Source organism: Plectropomus leopardus, chromosome 10, assembly GCF_008729295.1.
Source record: "Plectropomus leopardus isolate mb chromosome 10, YSFRI_Pleo_2.0, whole genome shotgun sequence".
NCBI classification, from domain to species: Eukaryota; Metazoa; Chordata; class Actinopteri; order Perciformes; family Serranidae; genus Plectropomus; species Plectropomus leopardus.
In genome coordinates, this window is record NC_056472.1 from 34,973,972 (window position 1) to 34,993,369 (window position 19,398).

The 19,398-nt window shown below is 45.0% G+C and overlaps 1 protein-coding gene across 1 annotated transcript in view; it reads right to left on the minus strand.

Annotated features, from left to right (window-relative positions):
- The window catches only part of ttn.1 (titin, tandem duplicate 1), a 194,389-nt gene that overhangs the window by 161,657 nt on the left and 13,334 nt on the right, over positions 1-19,398 (minus strand). Inside the window, 29 exon segments of the mRNA XM_042494071.1 lie at positions 350-518; positions 650-791; positions 1,045-1,305; positions 1,418-1,678; positions 1,813-2,073; positions 2,203-2,466; positions 3,374-3,634; positions 3,730-3,990; positions 4,604-4,867; positions 4,957-5,229; positions 5,725-5,991; positions 6,322-6,600; positions 6,693-8,389; positions 8,554-8,722; positions 8,832-8,996; positions 9,088-9,320; positions 9,404-9,645; positions 9,728-9,955; positions 10,444-10,589; positions 10,773-10,915; positions 11,803-11,994; positions 12,082-12,151; positions 12,734-12,992; positions 13,077-13,139; positions 14,268-14,513; positions 15,549-15,662; positions 16,177-16,437; positions 17,780-18,271; positions 18,326-18,408. Coding sequence (XP_042350005.1) covers positions 350-518; positions 650-791; positions 1,045-1,305; positions 1,418-1,678; positions 1,813-2,073; positions 2,203-2,466; positions 3,374-3,634; positions 3,730-3,990; positions 4,604-4,867; positions 4,957-5,229; positions 5,725-5,991; positions 6,322-6,600; positions 6,693-8,389; positions 8,554-8,722; positions 8,832-8,996; positions 9,088-9,320; positions 9,404-9,645; positions 9,728-9,955; positions 10,444-10,589; positions 10,773-10,915; positions 11,803-11,994; positions 12,082-12,151; positions 12,734-12,992; positions 13,077-13,139; positions 14,268-14,513; positions 15,549-15,662; positions 16,177-16,437; positions 17,780-18,271; positions 18,326-18,408 — 7,766 coding nt within the window.

Here is a 19,398-nt window from a genome sequence, read left to right on the forward strand (position 1 = left end):
TGCGTAAAATTCTGTAAACTTTATTCTTGTAATATTACAAATTTGTTCTCATAAAATTACAACTTAATTCTCGCAATATTACAAGTTTATTCTCATAATATTGCTACCTTTTTCTCAAAATATTATGACTTTTTTTCATATGATGACTTCTTTCTTTAAAAAAAACACTTTATTCTCGTAATATTATGACTATTCTTAAAATCAAATTTTTTCTTTAACATGGCCCTCATCCTCTGTCGTAAATATATATATTATGAATCTGAAGTCACTCAAGAAAATCTCCAAGCTTATAGCTGACTTTTGAATAATAGAGGCAAACATGCGTCCGTAGATAAGTAAATGAACTCACAGTGATGTGCCTGCTCGCAGGCTCTGAGATTTTGATGTCCCGTCCCTCCACTCCCAGGGTGCCCTTGGACATGCTGGACCCGGCCACGGCGGTGTATTCTCCGGTGTCAGACAGGCGGACTGACGGCAGAACCAGACGGTGCACGAACTTATCCGAGCTCATTTTATATCTGCAAGAGAAACAGATGGTAACAGGAAGTTAGCCGAGAGATTTTCATAATTTTTTAGGTTTTATCAGTGAATTATTTTAATTTTTGATGATGTGTAAAAGCTTTCCAGTGTGTTTGAGCGGCTGCTGTACCTGTCAGACATCTCCAGCTCCTGACCATCCTTCATCCACATCACCTGGATGTTGGGCTCAGAAACCTCACATTCAAAAGTGGCTCTCTTCTTCTCTGTGATCTTCAGGTCCTTCAGGTGTTTGGTGAATTCAACCACACGAGCTACAGCGGAAAAAAAAAACAGAAATAAATGAGCCTGCGTGTGTCCGTATGTTTGACCCTCGTGAGTCAGACGGTTCTCGGGGAGGTTCTTGAGTTCTTGTGTGGTTCTGGTGATTGTGGCTCTCCCTTTATGTTGGGACTGTTGGGTCAAAGAGGCCGCGGGCTCAGACAGACTCACCGGTCGGCCCACAGGAAGTTAAAGAGACCAAACCAGAGCAAAAAGAAAACAGATGAACTACTGAGTAATTCTCACCCTCCACGTAGAGTTTGGCTGAGGTGACTGCGGAGCCGGCCATGAAGGTGTACTCGGCGCTGTCTCCAAAGTGGACGTTCCTGATGCTCAGTGTGTGAGTGAGCTGTTTGCAGCGAGCCTGGCACCTGTCTGTGGACCGGATCTCCACACCGTTCTTCAGCCATTTGTACGTGATCCCCTCATAGTTGATGTTCACCTCAAACGTCACCATGTCTTTCTCCTGAGCGTTCAGGTTCTGCAGCATCGTCGTGATGAGGACGGCTGCAAAACAAGATCACTAAAACTGTCAGACACATTTCGGACAGCAGCGTAGATAAACAGTCAGAACACACACGGAAAAATAATGCAACAGCAGCTAAAAGGACAAGCTTACGGTTCACGGTGAGCGTAGCGGAGACTCGGTCGTTCCCGCAGACGAAGGTGTACTCGGCCGAGTCGTCCCTGCTGGTGTTCATGATCTTCAGCTGGTGCAGTTTGCCCTGAACCACGATCCTGAACTTCTCGCTCATCTCGATCTCCACGCCGTCCTTCAGCCACGTGGACGGCACGTTGAAGTGAGAAACCTCACACTCGAACGTGGCCACCTGCGTCTCGGGGACCTGGACACTCTTCAGGGGTTTGGTGACTCGCAGGGCTGAGGGGACAATGTGAGGAGGACAATTTTTCAACATGTTTAATCCAGACATGAACATGCAGCTCCACACGGAGGGTCAGTGCGCCGCCAAAACTTGTGCAGAGGGAGACATGCTATGAAGACGTTTGACTTACACTCGACGAAGAGGCGAGCGCTGCACTGCAGGTGTCCCACCACCACGGTGTACTCTCCCTCTTTGCTGGTGTCCACGTCCTGGACGATCAGCTTGTGGGTCTTCTTTTCAGACAGCATCCTGTAGTTCTCGTTGGGCCTCAGCTCCGTGTTGTTGAACATCCAATTCACTGGGATGTTGTCCTCAGAGACGGCCACCTCAAACACGGCAGTTGCGCCCAGCAGTGATGTCACGTCCTTTGGCTTCTTCAGGATCTTGATGGCTGAGAGGAAAATATTTTATAGTTTATCATCTGACTGTTTTCTCTGGAACTTTACTTCTGGTCACTTTTGGGTTTTTATTTTTACAAGCTAAAGCATCTTAAATCTTGCATTGTTCAGCAGTGGCTTACTTTCAACATTGAGCCTGGCGTTCGCAGACAGTTTTCCCAGTTTGAAGGAGTAAACGGACTCGTCCTGCACGGTGCAGTTCTTGATTTTCAGGGTGTGGACCGTGCCTTCGATGGTGATCTCGTATTTATTGCTGGGCTGGATCTCAACTCCATTCTTGATCCACTGTGCTCCCCTGACATCCTCGTGGGTCAGCTCCAGGCTGAACACGGCCTCCTGAGTCTGGACCACGTTCAGGTTTCTCAGGGTCTTCTTGATCTTTACAGCTGAGGATACAAATGTTAATTAATTCCTGCAGTCACCGCTATGGACAGATATTTACCAGCAAACCAAATCTGAATAAAGTACATCTCATTTTGTATTTAATAATTTTGAAGAAATTCTTCAACCCTTTGAGAAATATTCTGGTTAGCCAGCCTGCCGTCTCTGCGTGTCAAAGACATGTTTGATTTAACAGAAGACAAACAGCTTCCATCATTGCCAACGCAAAGGCATGAAAAAAAAAGATTTACTGTAGATCAAACTTTTACAACAGAGGCCTGGGGCCACGTTAAAGAAAAAAATCTTGGATGTAATCATATTACGAAAATAAAGTTGTAATTTCGAGAAAATTTGTAATCTTACGAGTAAAAAAACGCATGCATTTATGAGAATAAAATTAGAATATCACAAGATTAAAATTGTACATTTACGAGAAAAAGTAGTAATTTTAAGAGATTAAACTCGTAATTTTATGAAAAATAAAGTCGCAGATTGAGACCCAAGCGGCGGGTATCATGGTGAGATAGCCTTATGTTTTCAACATTTTCTCTCATTTGATCTCTAATTTTGATTCATTTCATCCATCACATCTGATCATTTATTTATACTTTTCCCTTTTTTCATTCCATTTTACTCTCCGGTCTAAATCTGTGCCTTCATTTCTCATACATTAATGAGTTTAATCTCATAATATCATACTTTTTTATTCTCGTAATATTGTGACTTTATTCTTGAATCTTTTTTTTCTTTAATACGGTCCTAATCCACTGTCTTTCATCATGAGATATATAATTTTGTATAATGAAAAACATGAAATTAATTTTCACTTCCTCAAATATCCGTCCTTCAGAGGCTCCTTGATAAAAATCAATCAGGCTATCAGCATCTTTCTTTCCTAAAATCTGGACCTACCCTCCACTTTCAGGGTGGCTGAGGTCTTGGAGGTGGCGACCTGGTAGGAGTACTCTCCGACGTCGGTGGCTTTGGTGATGATGATGACGAGGCGTCTGACGGCGCCATTCACCTCGCTGATTGTGTTCTCATTGAAGTCAACGGGGTGACCGTCCTTCAGCCACCTGCCCTCGGCGGCGGGGTTGGCTACTTCACACTCCAGCACGGCGGTCTGGGAGTCGGCCACCACCAAATCATGCAGGGGCTTCTTGATAGCGCCACCTGGTGAAAGAAGACAGTCCGTTAATGCTAAGTACAGTCAGTGCTAAAATTGCTGACACTGCGGAATAATCTGGTCAAAACGTAGCTCGTCTTACCTTCTACGGTGAGTAAAGCAGTGCACATCTTCTCGCCGGCAGCAAACATGTACTCGCCCTCTTCATCCTTCATTGAGTTCATGACAGTCAGGGTGTGGTGCTTGTTCTTGGACTCCATCTTGTACTTGGTGCTGGCTTTGATGGGCTGCCTCTTGAAGGTCCAGAATGCGTCGATGCCCGGGTGAGAAACCTCCACTTCGAACGTGACATGCTCAGACTCGGAGCACTGCTTGTCCTTCATTGGTTTCACAATATGGACGGCTGTTGAGACGGAACAAAAGGAAGGCAATTTAGTCTCTCATATTCACAGCGACAAATATTAACAGTCGAAAAGATCAGCTTTGTCTTGATTCATTAAACATTGACCCTTTCCTTCAGGGATAATGTCTTTATTAAAGTGTCCAGCAGATGGAGCTGTTTGATTCAGCTGCTTTGATTCAGCTCCTGCACACTGACTGTTCGGTTCAGACAAAACTGTGAAGTCATATCATGTCAATGCACATAAGTATAAAATACAAATGCAAATATGCTGGAGTTAGCCAGACTGATCATTTTTATCATCGAGAAAGAAAAAACAAACAATACAATTCATACAAAGGAGAAAAGTGCAGTGACAGAAGCAATGTAAAGAGTGCATGGCATAAAGTGCAACATTCAGTATGTGTTGGTTGCGTGCATGTATCAGGGATCACTAAATAAAGAGACAAGGAGCTATAATTCATATAATTCCATAATTCAGAAACAGTGCATAAGAAGAATCCAGATAAACTGATGGTCTCCTGCCGCCTGCAGTCTGAATAATTAACATTCATGTGACTGAAAACATAAATGTTGTTGGTGTGTAAATCGTACATCAACACTTGCTTAAACTTACTCTGAACAGAAAATCTGCAGCTGGTGTCGACTCGGCCAACCACCAGCTTATACTGTCCTTCATCTGAGGCGAAGGTCCTGTTGAAGACCAGGCGCTGCTTGGCTCCCTTCGCCACCATCTGGACTCGTTCGCTGGGTGTCAGTAGTTTGTCGTTGTGGTACCATTTGACCGAGCTGACGTCCTGAGCAGAGATCTTGGCCTCCAGGACAGCCTTGGTGCCTTCAACGGCACTAATGTCCTTCAGAGGGATTAAGATGCCAATTGCTGCAACACAACATGAAATGTTTTTGTTGGTAACATTTTAGTTTGAAGTACGACATCCTTTGGAAGAGTGACTATGTAAGGTGTCTTACTCTGAATGACCAGCTTTGCAGAAGTTGAAATCGCATGATCAGGAACCACAAAGGAGTACGTTCCAAAGTCGTCCTTGTTGGTGTCTTCAATCAGAAGTTTGTGGATCTGTTTGTCAATCACAATGTGCACACGGTTTGAGGCCTGGACTGGCTGCCCGTTCTTCATCCAGGATCCCTCAACGCTCTCCTGGGAGAACTTGACCTCCAGCTGAGCGATGTCGCCCTCGCAGACGGTCAGGTCCGTCAGAGGCTGCATCAGGGTCACTGGACGCACTGAATCATCAAGACAAACGTGTTAGGCACTGGATACAACCAGAGTACAAGTCAGACTGGTGCTCCCTGGAGGTTGCAGGATTCTTGACAGCCCAAAGCAGGAAATTTGTAAATGGAGCAAACAACAAAATGAATTATCAGCATTTTAAAACATTTAGATTATGAGGTATGTTGTGGTGCTACAAGAGCGGACATCTGCAAAGTCTGGCATGTCCAAAAGGCTTCCAACATCGTCCCCCTCCCACCATCTCCTTTCACCCCAGACACATCTGAGAGAGTTTCCAGAGTATCCACACCAGGTCTGCTGGACTGTAACAGCCTCTTTTCACAAGCCGTTAGGACTCTGAATACTCACAGAATGAGCTGTGATTCAAAATTTCACAGAATTCTCACTGGAAGTCAAAATGTCTTTCTTTGGAATATATTTTTGGTTGGATCGATTGGCCCCAAAATGACTAAAAAAGTTAAAAAATTGTAGTCACTTTCATTACTCACATTTCATCTTCAGTGAGGCACTTGTCTTGAACTCGCCCACTTTGAAGGTGTATTTTCCCTGGTCCTCCTTCTTGACGTCTTTGACAGACAGGGTATGTCTTCCACGGCGGGAGGACATGACGTATTTACTGCTGGGAGACAGCATCTTTTCTCCAAAGAACCAGCTGCCTTCAGTGTCCTCACGAGACACGACACACTCAAACTCTCCAGTGTACGTCTCAGGGACCTCTGTGCTCTCCAGCTGCTTCAGGATCTCCAGAGGGGCTCCTGGTGATCACAGAATACAGCAGGTACGTCAGGGACCACATGACACAGTGATCCTTTGCAGACCACTTGAGCAAACTTGAGAAAATGTGCTTTATTCAAAAGAAGTTCCTTCACAAAAAGACTTAACATTTTCTGCCTGACTAGAGAGACTTAGAGGAAACTTTTTCAGTTTTTTAGAAGTGAACCTCAAACCTTGGAACCAGATGTTCAAAAATGTAATGCAGATGTGTAGTTACAGATGTGTAGCCTCATGTGTTCATCATCTCTGAATAAAAGCTTAATGTTTAGGCACTGTCCTCTCTGACTGTGGACTGCTGTTAACTAACTCACCTTCAACGTTGAGCTTGGCAGTTGTGCTGATGTCTTCGTCTACAATCATGCAGGTGAATTCTGCGTCATCCCTCATGTCAATTATCAGCACAGACAGGAAGTGAACCTTTCTGTCAGAGTGCATCCTGTATTTGTCTCCGGAGAAGATCTCCCTGTTGTTCTTTAGCCATTTGACTTTGACAAAAGGCTCATTGGTTTCACACTCAAAGGTGGCCATGGTGTCCTTCTCTTTTGCGTTGACGTCCTCCAGCTTCTGTGTGAAGGTGATGACTTGCTTTGCTGCAAAAACAACAACAAAACCTTTAATAGAAAAACACACAATTCTCGTGCAGAATTATTTGTAAGTTGCAGATAGTCATGGATTGTGTTACCTTGGACCAGCAGGAAAGCATGGCTTGAAGTCTCTCCGGCTTTGCTCACAGCTTTGACCATGATACTTGCTGAGTCCTCGGCTCTGACGTTTCTGATCACCAGTTCACACACATGATCCTCAGGCCAGTACCAGTGAATGCGGTCAGTCTTCTCCAGTTGAACACCATTCTTGAACCACTGGCACTCAGGATCGGGTCTACCGACAACCCGGACTCTGAATTTGACTTCGTCGCCCTGTGCGACTGTCTGGCTGGTAATACGCTCCAGGATCTTTGGAGCCTCCATGCTGGCTGAAAGCTTCACCCTCTCTGGTTTTAGAGGTTTAGCTGTGAGTTTGCGGCGCTCCTCCTCCTTCTTCTTCTCTGCCTCCTCCTTCTCCTTAGCGTGGTGAAGCAGCTCCTCCTTAGTCTTCTTCAGCAGATCCTCGTAGGACTCGTCCCTCTTACGGGACTTAAGCTCCACCGCAGTGATGGACTCATAGTAACCTTCCTCTGTCCTGCGCTTGAACTTGCTCCGCAGCTCCTCTGTCTCCTCCGTTGCTTTCTCGTGGACAATCCTCTGAGCCTTCTTGAGCTTGACAACCTCTTTCAGCTGAGAGTCCTCTGAGGGTTTCTCAGCCTTCACCACCTCGAATTGTGTTTTTCCAGGTTCAGGTGCGGCCTCGGCTGCCTTACCCTCTGGAGCGCGGCGCAGATGAGTTCTGAAGTCTTCTTTCTGTTTAATCTCCAGCTTCACGGTGTGTTCAGCTGAACCCAGGTTGTTGTCAGCCACCACTTTGACCTCTCCTGAATCGTAGGATTTGATTTCGGTGATCTCTAGATAGTAAATACCATCATAGCGAAGTCTGTATCTCTTGCTCTTACGGATGAGTTGTCCGTTGAGGTACCAGTTAACCTTTGGTGCAGGATAACCAGTCACTCTGCAGCGGAATCGAGCTGTTTCGCCCTCCAGCACGCTTGCTGGTTCGGGAAGTAGGACAATCTCAGGTTTAATTTTCTCAGTTTCTTCTTCAGCAGTGACTCCTGCAGGTCCTCCCTCGTGAGCTATGCGCTCGATCTCGTCCATTCTGTGTGCTCCCTTCCTGCCTTCAGGAAGCTGTGTTTCCTCAACAAGGCCCTTCTCATCCTTAACGACCAGTGTGGCCGAGGTCTGGTCGACTCCAAACTTGTTCGAGGCTCTGCAGGTGATAACGCCGCTATCTCTGGCATAAGCAACTTCATAGTCCAGACTGCAGTAACCAAATTCATTGACCATGCGCAACCTGTTGGCAGCTTCCAGGGGTTTGCCGTCATGCAGCCACTCCACCACCATGTTGGGGTCACCGATAGGGGTCAGTCTGCACTCAAAATGAGCTGGACCGAAGCGCTTCATTCTGATAGACGTCAGCTTCTTCTTGAACTGAGGTTTCTGTTGCTTCTCTTTGTCGAAGAGGTCGCCCTCCTCCCACTGCTCTTGACCATATCGCAGGTGAAGAGGCTCCACCTCTGGAGGAGCGATCTCTTTGGCCTTGTAGGTTCCTTTGGGAATAATAAGCTTCCTCTCTGGTTCAGGTTCAACATAGTCCACCTCAACATTGACTCTGCAGCGAGTGGTGTCCCTGCCAGCCTTGTTGATGGCTGTTGCGGTGTACCAGGCACTGTCTGAGCCAGCTGCTGAGGGAATCTGGAACTTGGCCTCTCCTCTGGTTCCTTCCACCCTGGAAGATGGATATGTCATAACTTTAACATTTCCTTCTTAACTAAAATGTAGAAGTACACTTTCTTTGACAAATACTTTGGAATGGGTTCTTGAAACGTTAGTCTTTAGGGTCATGGAAAAAAAAATCTACTTTATTTAATATAGAATCCAAATCAAACATACCTGATGTTTGGGTGCTTGTGTGGGGTGATAATGTCACTGTTTTTCAGCCAGACGATGTCAGGCAGCGGGTTTCCGATGGCTTTGACAGCCAACTCGACCAGAGTGCCCTGCTTAACACTGATGTTCTTCAGCTTTTCAGTGAATTGGGGGCGTACCAACGTTTCTTTAGCTGAAAAAGACAGAAAACAAATGACCAGGAAACCTTAAAGTGAATAAACTCTATAAGTTTCAAAAACGCCCAGAGTTAAAAGAATGTCTGAGATGAACTGCAATCTTACCGTCAACAGTAAGAGTGATGGAGATTGATGACCGTCCAGCTCTGTTCTGAGCGACGACCGTCCACTCTCCAGAGTCGTGTGGCATGGCTGGGACAATGATCAGGGACTGGGTACCATCCTCTTTCACTACTATCTTGTGTGTGTAGTCACTAACCACTTGTTGTCCTAAGGAAGCAATGTACAGATTTTGGTTATTGTGAGGCCTACAAATCTTCTCAAGAACACCTTAACAAAGATTTACTAACAGTGTACTCACCATTGTGGAACCAGTAAGTGTCAGGCATCGGTCTGCCGACAACCTTCAGGTCAAATCTGGCAGTTTGCCCCTCAGAGCATCTACATGAGGAAGGCTTCATCACAAAAACGGGCTTGTAGAGTCTTTCCAGCTGAGCCTCGTCTGTCTCATCCAGACGGCGGGCCGGAGAGCGTCCAGGAGAACGGCTGGAAGAGCGTCCAGGTGAGCGGCTCAAAGAGCGAGGAGATGTGGACCTGAGAGAGAAGCAGAGTTGTTGGTTTCCAGGTGTCCACAGATCTACACTTTAGAAGTACTTTTTGGTCATTTGAGACATTACCTGATCCTCTGCATGGCTGGCTGAGGGGTGTATCTCTGAGGTGTCCCAGTTCCGGACGGCTCTACATAGAGCTTCCCAGAGCTGACGGCATTTCCCTTCATGTTGGAGGCGAAGGCAGTGTACACGCCCTCATCCTCTGGTGTAACCACAGGCAGACGAAGGCTGGCACGCCCATCCTGAAGAACTTCCATCTGGTAACGATCGCCAGGCTTGATGCGCTGTCCGTCTTTGTACCAAGCAATCTAGCAGAAGACAAAATGCCAATGTAAAATCCCTTCAGATGCAGATTTGCATTAGACTTTTTATTTCTTCAGTATTCACTACCTTTGGGAGTGGCATTCCACCCATCTTGCAGTGGAAAGTAACGCCCATTCCCTCCATGATCCTGTAGTTTTTGACGGGAGTGTCAAAGGCGGGCTGCACGGCCTCGGTGGGGTCAGCGGTCACCATCAACTCTCCGTCTTCTGTCACAATCTCTCTGTAGGTAATCTTCATAATGCGGAGTTCGATCTCCTGGATGATCCTCAACTCAATGGCAGACAAATGGAATTCCTGCAGGTGAGACAAAATATGGTCGTGACTTGTTCAGAGTTCTTGACAGTGATTTTGTTGTTTCATTGGTGACTGTCAGTCAATAGCTAATGGTTGGTTGGTTGGATGTTAAAATATTGGCAAAGCCCTGGTTGTCAAGCCAAGTCAGTAAGTGTTTGGGCCAAGAATGGAGTTTTTGCAAATTATTGGAATACTTTGAAATATTTCCACTGTTCAAACTAAAAACTCAACCCTGAACACATTAAATATATGAAAGTATTTCTATTATTGCTACAACTTGCTTCCCTAATTTCTATCTATTTATCTACATGGTCGACTGTCCTAATTGATGGCAGACAACTCAAAGGTTCTCGGGGGGCTGGAGTTCAGACTATGGCCCCCACAGTCCTCTACTAGAGGGTCAATTAAGTTCCAAGGTACCATGAAATATTTACATTTTCCAAAACTGCTACAAGAGAACCTCCAACCATGTCTAAAGGTGCTCCTACCTGCCCAGATATAACAGTGGTGGTCATCTGCTCCATCGTCGTAACAACAACAGGGGGAACATCTGCCACTTTGGGCTCCTGCACCGCGGCTGTCACTTCAGTCTTAAAGGCTGCTTCCTGTGTCTTCATGTAGGCTTCATATTCTTCTGTTAGCAAAACAAAGCATTAAGTGTTACAGACGTTCAGGCAAACCCTGACATCAGGGAAGAGACAGTTTTCTGAAGTAAAGTCTTTGCAAACAGAGCTTCTTTCCTTCATATCTTTTACTTTTGCTCTCCAGTCTGACTTCATTGTGATGTTAGATTTCATTGATGCAGATGCTTGTGTACCTTCCTCCAGCAGACTGGCGGAGGCTGAAACCTCTCCCTGTGGGTTCTTGACAAAAACAGAGTATTCTCCGGCGTCATCAGCAAAGGTCATGGAGATCTCCAACTTGCATTCTCCAGTCTCCTTCTTGTAGGCAACTTTGTATCTGATGGACATCAGAGAGAACAGAGCATGTGAAGGCTATTCAGTGATGAATAGTGCCTCCTAGAGGATGAAGTATTCATTACAGACAAAATCTAAACAAACTTTATTCAGATGATTTATTTTCTCCTAAAGTTTTGCCAGAAATAGAGCTCAAGTTGTTGACTGACTGTTTCAGTATAAATTATGTGAATAATTGGGGATATTGTAATATGACATGCATCTGTTTCTATTATTGCTGTGCCTCTCTCCCCCTCTCTCCCCCTCTCTCTTTCTCTTTCCTTTTTTGCCATGATTGTATTTCATTTGTTATTTACGACATCTATCGCTCGTCTGTCCGTCCTGGAAGAGGGATCCCTCATCATCCTCTACCGCTCTTCCTGAGGTTTCTTCCTTTTTTTTTTCCCCTGTTAAAAGGGTTCTTTTCGGGAGTTTCTCCTCAGGTGATGTGAGGGTCGTACACTGTACGACAGCCCTCTGAGGCAAACCATGTTTTGTGATAATGGGCTCTATAAATAAAACTGACTTGACTTGACTTGACTTGATCTTTCCAGTGTTTAAAGATAATGATTTGCGGCGTGCTCTGAAACCTTGATCACAGGTTTCCAAAGTGTCTCCAGTGTGTCGAGAGTGCACATATTCTGTTTTAGCTAGTTTTATATACATTGAGTAAAATATTCAAACTCAGGACTTCATGTTGTCAAGGTCACACATTATATTTGTCCAGTATATCATTTACGACACATTGCCCCAAAATTTAGGTCAGTCACAGACTCAGGGACAGCAGAGACATTGGGTTTACAGTAAGAGGTACATCCAAAAAAAAAAAGAAAACACCTAAATCTTTGGGAATCTTTCTCTGGGGACATCACAACCAGATACATCACATACCTGTATCCAGTTGTCAGCGGCACGCCGCTCTTCTTCCAGATGACGTGTGGTTTGGGGCTTCCCCCGACCTGGCATTCAAACACCACACTTCCTCCCTCCACCAGCTTCTGGACGGTCGGTTTCTTGATGAAGAAGGGAGCGGCGGCCGCAGCGTCTGATTCGACCACCTCCTCTTTGGCTTCTTCCGTGACTCTGAAAATACAAATCTCTCTTTAAGATCACCAGGACTGAACTGTACCGCTGTCTTTATATCTCAACTATTAATTTGACTGAACTCACAGTTTTGCAGCAGTTTCAACATGTTCAGTAATGGCAGCGACTTCCTCTCTGCTCTCGATGTCCTCAGACACTGGAGGACAAACAGATGGTTAATCTCAGGCAGGAGGCACCAAGATGAACAGGAAAGATTCCCAGTACAAATAAAATATAGATAAAAGGATAAAATATGAAGTGAAAACAGAGGAGGACCCACAATAGAGGTCTTCCAGAGGTCATTAAATTCAGAGGGACATTAAAAGCAGCTCAAAGCAAGGCTGATTTTGGACTTCATAAAACTTTTTAAATGCCACTCAGAATTAAGTTTAAGACCAATTTTCTAATAACCAGAGTTGAAGGACAATTTTATTTTATCCAAATCTTTATTTTAACATGAAACATTACTTTTTTATCAAGTGAAAAGGGTTGTCCGTGGTAAATGTAAAAAAAAAAAAAAGCAACCCTTTTAAGGAGTAAAACACATGGAAGACAATGGACATAGACTACATTATCGCAAGAGTATCTGTTTTGTTTACCAACCAATTAACCAATTAAGGTCTAATTTTTAGATTAATGAATCCAGTGGCTTTTAAGACGAGCATCGACTGGAACCCTGATGTGAGGGACAAGATGCAAACCAAGTGATGTTCGGTTGATGGATGATTTTTCTACTCACCCTGGACAAGCAGGTAGCAAGAGGTGCTGACAGTTCCTGCCTCATTTGTGGCGGTGCAGGTGAAGCGTCCGCTGTCTTCGGCGAATGCCTCGCGGATCACCAGCTGGGCGAATCCGTTCACATAACTGATCTGGAAGTCAATGGAGCTCTCGATCTTGTAGTCCTCTCTGAACCACATGATGGTGGGCGTGGGGTTACCGCTGATCTGGCACTCCAGGCTCACCGACTCGCCCTCCGTCACATTTGTGTTCTTCAAGCCCTGCAGACAAAACACAACACTTAGAAAATGTCCCACGGGGTGTGAATATGTTTAGAGGTTTTGAGGAGAACAAAAGCAACTCACCGACACCAGTGTGGCCGGGACGACGGCGCCACCTGCTGAAGGTATGGCTGCTGCCTCCACCACCTGTCAGACAAACACTGGTTTGTTAGCGCTACAATTTAACAAAAGATGCTCCTAAAATCGACGACATGGACACAACAGAGCAAACACACCCTGGACAAGACTTTCAACTCAAAGTTGACAACCAGCATATGAAGGAGACACGGCATGGACAGATGGAGAGGAGGCCGGACGGGCTCAAGAGGTGAGAATGAGGTTGTCAATAGCATTGATGAGCATGTTAAAGTTTTGATTAGAGGGGAAAAAAAATCTTTGATTTTCACACAAATCAAGAAAACCTGACCTCTAAAGATCTAGACTAAAGGTCAACGAGTAGATCTCTTTGTGTGCAAGGTTGTCCACATTCCACATCATGTGATTGGAGCGGTCCTAAAAACGTAAAAAGCCATTAAAGTCCAAAGGATTCAAGCTCCGGGGAGCTCGAGAGAAAAATCCTGACCCATAGATTTAATGTTGTGCATAAAAAGTGGCCAGAAGATGGTGCTAGAATAACAGTCGCAGGGGTCATTTAAATATGAGGAATAATCATCAGGAGATCATGAATATACACAGCAGCAGTCATGATATTCTCCACTGTAGATTTGGAGTCAGGGCGTCTTCAAGTCTTGAATTTAAGGCTTTTCAAGACCAGTTCAAGATCATTTTAAACAAGGATTTAGACTGTTTTTTTTTTGACAAATCATCCTGTGCCAAGGCAGGTTTTTACAGGAATATTGTTCTAAGAGTGAGATAGATTATTCTACATTTCACCATCAGGTGAGAGAATTAGTTTCAGTGGCAGATTAAATATTTGTAACATCAGAAATGTGACTTTCACACAGAAGAGTTCTACTCACTTTGACAAAAAGATATTTAAAGATGGATTAACTAAATTTTATCAAATGTAAGTGGCAATTAAGAACTCACAAATTTTAATTCAAGGCCTTTTAATGACTTTTAAGGCATAATATTTATAAAATTAAATGTATGACTTTGTCAGGACCTGCAGACACCCTGTTTTGTGATGTCTTTGTTTTGAAGAAACATTGATCCGTTACTGCTGGTTTGGACCACAGAGATGATCTGACCTTCATATACTCATCAGGTTTTCTTGTCCTGTTCAGATCCAGCCCACTAAACCAGATTACAAACCTGGGCTCCCCAGTCCTCATAAACGCCCCCTGAGACCACCACCCCCGTCTGTAACTCAGTGCTTAAATGATATTTCTCTGTCGGGCCCTTGAACGGAGGGGGGATGGGCTCCAGCGTCTCTCTGGTCTCCGCCATAGAGCGGGACGGAGTGGGAGACTTGACGGGCTTGATGATCTTTCTCGCGGCAGCGGAGGATGAAGATAACTCTTTCTGCAGCGTGGCCATCGCAGAGCCGGCGATGGAAACCTGACCGACCCAAAGAGGAGGAACCAGCATCAATGAAATGTGTTGGTTTTTTTTACAGTTTGTGTTAAACCACAGCAGAGGAAGAGATCTACGCACGTTAGTCTGATTAAAGCGACCAGAGGGGGAAATCAGGGGGATTTTTAATCAAAATATTAATAGGAAGGTTCTGGAGCATGTTTACTGATTATTGGGGTCAAGAGGTTAAAGGTGAATTCATTTTGTTATTTTAAAGACATTCTTACAATTTCTGCACTACACTTCACAACAGGTCTGCATTTCAGGCAAGCAGTAACCAATGACTGATGGCTAAACAGCGCCTGTCCAATCAGAGCTCAGCAACACTAACTCGTCACAGCTGTCACTGTCCAATCAGAGCTCAGCAACACTAACTCGTCACAGCTGTCACTGTCCAATCAGAGCTCAGCAACACTATCTCGTCACAGCTGTCACATTTTGGATTTCTTCGTGTTGAAGAGGGACACGTACTCTGCTCTGTCATAAACTGTTAACATCCTCAAACTAACTGCTTACAATGTAGCCTGGCATCACTTCAGGCCAACATCTGACTTCAGTGCTCTGTGGCATTAAAAAAACATAAGTACAAGGCAATGAGCAACTTCACAAGACACGGCCGAGGCTGAGAAAGAAGCTCAGCTCAGGACTGAACATCCACCGTGTGGGAGTTGGTCCTGAATGTCAGATTTCAAATGTATCAGGACAATTTGACCCACAGGACTTTTTTTTAACCAGCTCAGGAGTTAAATGGCTGATGAGCTGGTGAGCTCAGGTGATACCGTCTGTCAGGTACAGAGCTCGTCTCAGGAGCAAACACTTCAAGGCTGATCATCAACAGTAACTAAAGGGGGGTGGGCGGAGTGAGGGGTCAGTGGACGCTTTCATGACTACAGTTTATTTCGTAATTTCAAACACTGTTCCTTAGTCCACATGTTGTCTCCACATGTTTTCTCTGGGCAAGAGTTCCCTTTAGCCCACACAGGTTGGTTTGTACTGCTTGCCTGAAGTCGCCTCTCTTACCTCAGAGCTAGGCTCGTGTTTTGGGACAGAAACTTTAGAAACTGTGAAATGTGGAACTGGGGACGGAGTGAGACCAGTGTCCACATGGACGGAGATGTCCGTCGCTCTCTGAATCTGGAGTAACCAACAGAGTTCACAACTCAGAGTTACAACTCAGGAAGATCTCAAGAATTAATATATGTATTAATATATAAATGTTAATGTCTTCAACAGTACCTTATTACTACAAGTACTGAAAATAATGGTATAATTATCAAGAGATTTGTCCCTTCAGATTGACCTTTTTAGAGTCATTATCTTAAAGCACTGCCAAGTAATTTGTAATTACAAGAAATTTAATCACAAAAACATATTTTTATTCAAACCCGGGAGTCAATATCATGATCATGGACATCTGGGAGTCTTTAATTTTCTTTGGACACCTGGGATTTACGGTTGACTCTGTGGACACCTGGGGGTCATTATTGGATAGACTGTATTATTTTGTTGAATCTTAAATTGTTTGTTGAACCCTAAAAATCATTTGACAGTGCAGCAGAAAAGATTCTGATATAAAGATGTTGATCTGATCTTTTGGTCAAATTTCCTGATAATGTCACCATTCCTTCGCTCTGGAGGCCCGGCTGACCTGAGGCGGCGGCGGGGTCGGTTCAGGTGTAACCTCCTGAGCAGTGGTGAGCATTTGCCCAGCCTGCGCTCTTGTTGTTGTCCAGCTGGCTTGATACTGTTGATCTGCAGCCGCGGCGGCGGCGGCCTGCCTGAACTCTGCCTCTACAGCCTCCTCCTCTTCAGCCGGACTGCCCGGGACATGCACAGGCTGACGGACACGAGCGAGGTCAACGGCGGCCACCACCGTGGCCACTGCCCCGGCTCTTTTCCCGCCCTCAGCCTGGAGACACAACCAGCAGCACATAGATCTCAGGACATCCATGGCAAGACGGAGGGACAGAGACAGGCCGGCGGACAGGGTGAAATCTGAATATATACTGATCGTATTTTAGCAGTTATAGCTCTCAGATCATTACAGATTCACTCCAGTTCTCTGCTCTGGTGAGGGACTATTTTTTATTTGACTTATTTCCACTCCGTTGTCAGGAATCAGCAGCTGCTGATGACTTTGGACAGGGGTCTTTTAACTTTAGCCTCACTCTGTTATCACCATATTTAACCCTTTGATGTCCGACTCTGCCATTTGGTAGAGCACATTTTGAGTCACTTAATCCGAATGAAAAAAAGTGTTGAGCTGAACTCAACCTGACTGAGCTTTCTCTAACATTCAGTTTAGGTTTGTTATGCTGAAAAAACCCACTAGATGTCACTGTATTTTTAAACAGTTTTCCTTTACAGGAAGTTAGACCGCCATGAACGCAGTCTCAACTGTCTGTAGAGGTTTATATTTAAAAACTATAGAGTCTGCAAAACAAAATAATAGTAACAAATAGATTGATGATGTTCTAGCCTGAAGGACATAAAAAATGCAAGAAAAATGTCCATTCCTTCATGTTAGTGAGGACTTTAAATGGATAAAATGGGTTGAAGGTATAGTTTTGGATTTGGACAGATCTGCACTGGCTGTTTTCTGCTGCCTCTGATCTGTCTGCTATGCTAAGTTAACCACATCCTGACTCCAGCTGTGTCCAAGGGACGAAGATAACTTCAAGTCATTGACAGGCATGGATCCAATAAATGGACTCAAAAATGTCTCAGTTTAGCGTTTGGAAAAAATGTTCCAAATATTTCACCCCGGACACCTTCCTGTCTCTGTGAGACACCAAAACTGGAACATGCACACCAGCGTCACTGTTAGAGTCCAGCGTTTAGAGAATCGGACTGACATGTTTTCAACGTCAACGGTATTTCCTGATTATTGAAACCTGAATCAGCAGTTGATCAGATTTTTTGGACTCTGATAGACAGTACCGAGTCTGATCCATGTTTTGGACCAGTGTCTTCTCTGTGGAGTCCAATCAAAGAGAAAAATCATTTCATAGAGGATACGGGTGTGCATGTGAACACTGAAGGTGTGCATGTGAACACTGAAGGTGTGCATGTGAACATATGACGTGCATTAAAGAAAAGGCCGCAGTCAGCTGAGCGTCCACAGAGAGCAACAGGAAGTAAAGACACGAAGGTGCAGGAAACCTCAAACTTGTGGGAACAAAACTGAAAAAAGAGGTTGTGAAAGTGATTAAAAAATCTTTGGAGCGACGGTGACGTATCCGCCGGTGTACCTGCTCCTCCTGCTGCCTGATGGACGTGAGGACGCTGCGGTTAAGATCGCAGAGACACCACTCTTCGTGATTCACAGATGGAGGACTGTCTGCGGCGGACGAATCGGGTGAGATGTCGCAGCCCTGAAATCTGAGGGTTTCTTCGGTTGAGTGGAGGCATGAAACAGGCGATGAGTCTTTAAAGATGGAGGAGAGATCTGCACAGTTCGATGGACTACAACACGTCTCCGTCATGTCTTCATCACTCATGTTGTACGTTGGCATCTCCTCCCAACTTTCTGAAGCACTGTCGGACTCCGGATCTTCTCTGTCATCAACGGTTTCACAGATCCCATCCTGAGTTGTGTTCAACTCGTAACCGTATGAGTTAATGTCCAAATAATGGACGTTATCGTCACCTGTCACGTCCTTGTCCCGTCCTTCAGCGTTCTGAGTAAAACTGGAGTCATCTGGTGTTTCAGATGGTTCTGACTCCATTTCAACAGTTTGAGGCTGATAACCAAATCAAAGGGTTAACTCTGGGGTCCATAAAAGACCGAGACAGACTTTAAGAGACTCCAACAACTGGACAACACTCAGACACAAACCCAGGACGTCAGTGTGGTCAAAACAAAGACATTCGCACTGAACTGAGACACATAGAAGAAATGGAAAAGACACGACTGATGGACTGAGGGACTGAAGGACTGATGGACTGATGGACTGAGGAACTGATGGACTGATGGACTGAGGGACTGAGGGACTGATGGACTGAAGGACTGAAGGACTGATGGACTGAGGGACTGATGGACTGAAGGACTGAAGGACTGAAGGACTGATGGACTGAGGGGCTGATGGACTGATGGACTGAGGGACTGATGGACTGATGGACTGAAGGACTGATGGACTGAGGGACTGATGGACTGAAGGACTGATGGACTGAGGGACTGATGGACTGAAGGACTGAAGGACTGAAGGACTGATGGACTGAGAGACTGATTGACTGATGGACTGAAGGACTGATGGACTGATGGACTGAGGGACTGATGGACTGATGGACTGAAGGACTGATGGACTGATGGACTGATGGACTGAAGGACTGATGGACTGAGGGACTGAGGGACTGATGGACTGATGGACTGAGGGACTGATGGACTGATGGACTGAGGGACTGAGGGACTGATGGACTGATGGACTGAAGGACTGAAGGACTGATGGACTGAAGGACTGAAGGACTGATGGACTGAAGGACTGATGGACTGAAGGACTGAAGGACTGATGGACTGATGGACTGAAGGACTGATGGACTGATGGACTGAAGGACTGAGGGACTGATGGTCTGATGGACTGATGGACTGAAGGACTGAAGGACATAGTTTTGAGTGACGTGGAAATGTCCTCAGCCCAAACGTTATTAACCCCTAAAATCCTCGTCTCGAAATGGTTTCATAAAACTGAAACACTGACGGATTTTTTTTCACAGGTTTGGACTTTTTTCTGTAACATTTGATTAAATTCACATTTTGATTCCAAAATTGAAATTTTAATGTCAGATTTCTTCTAAGAAATCGACACTTTTTCTTCGTCTCATATTTTTGACTCTGAGATCAAAACGTATCCCCCCGCCCCCATGCAGCCCC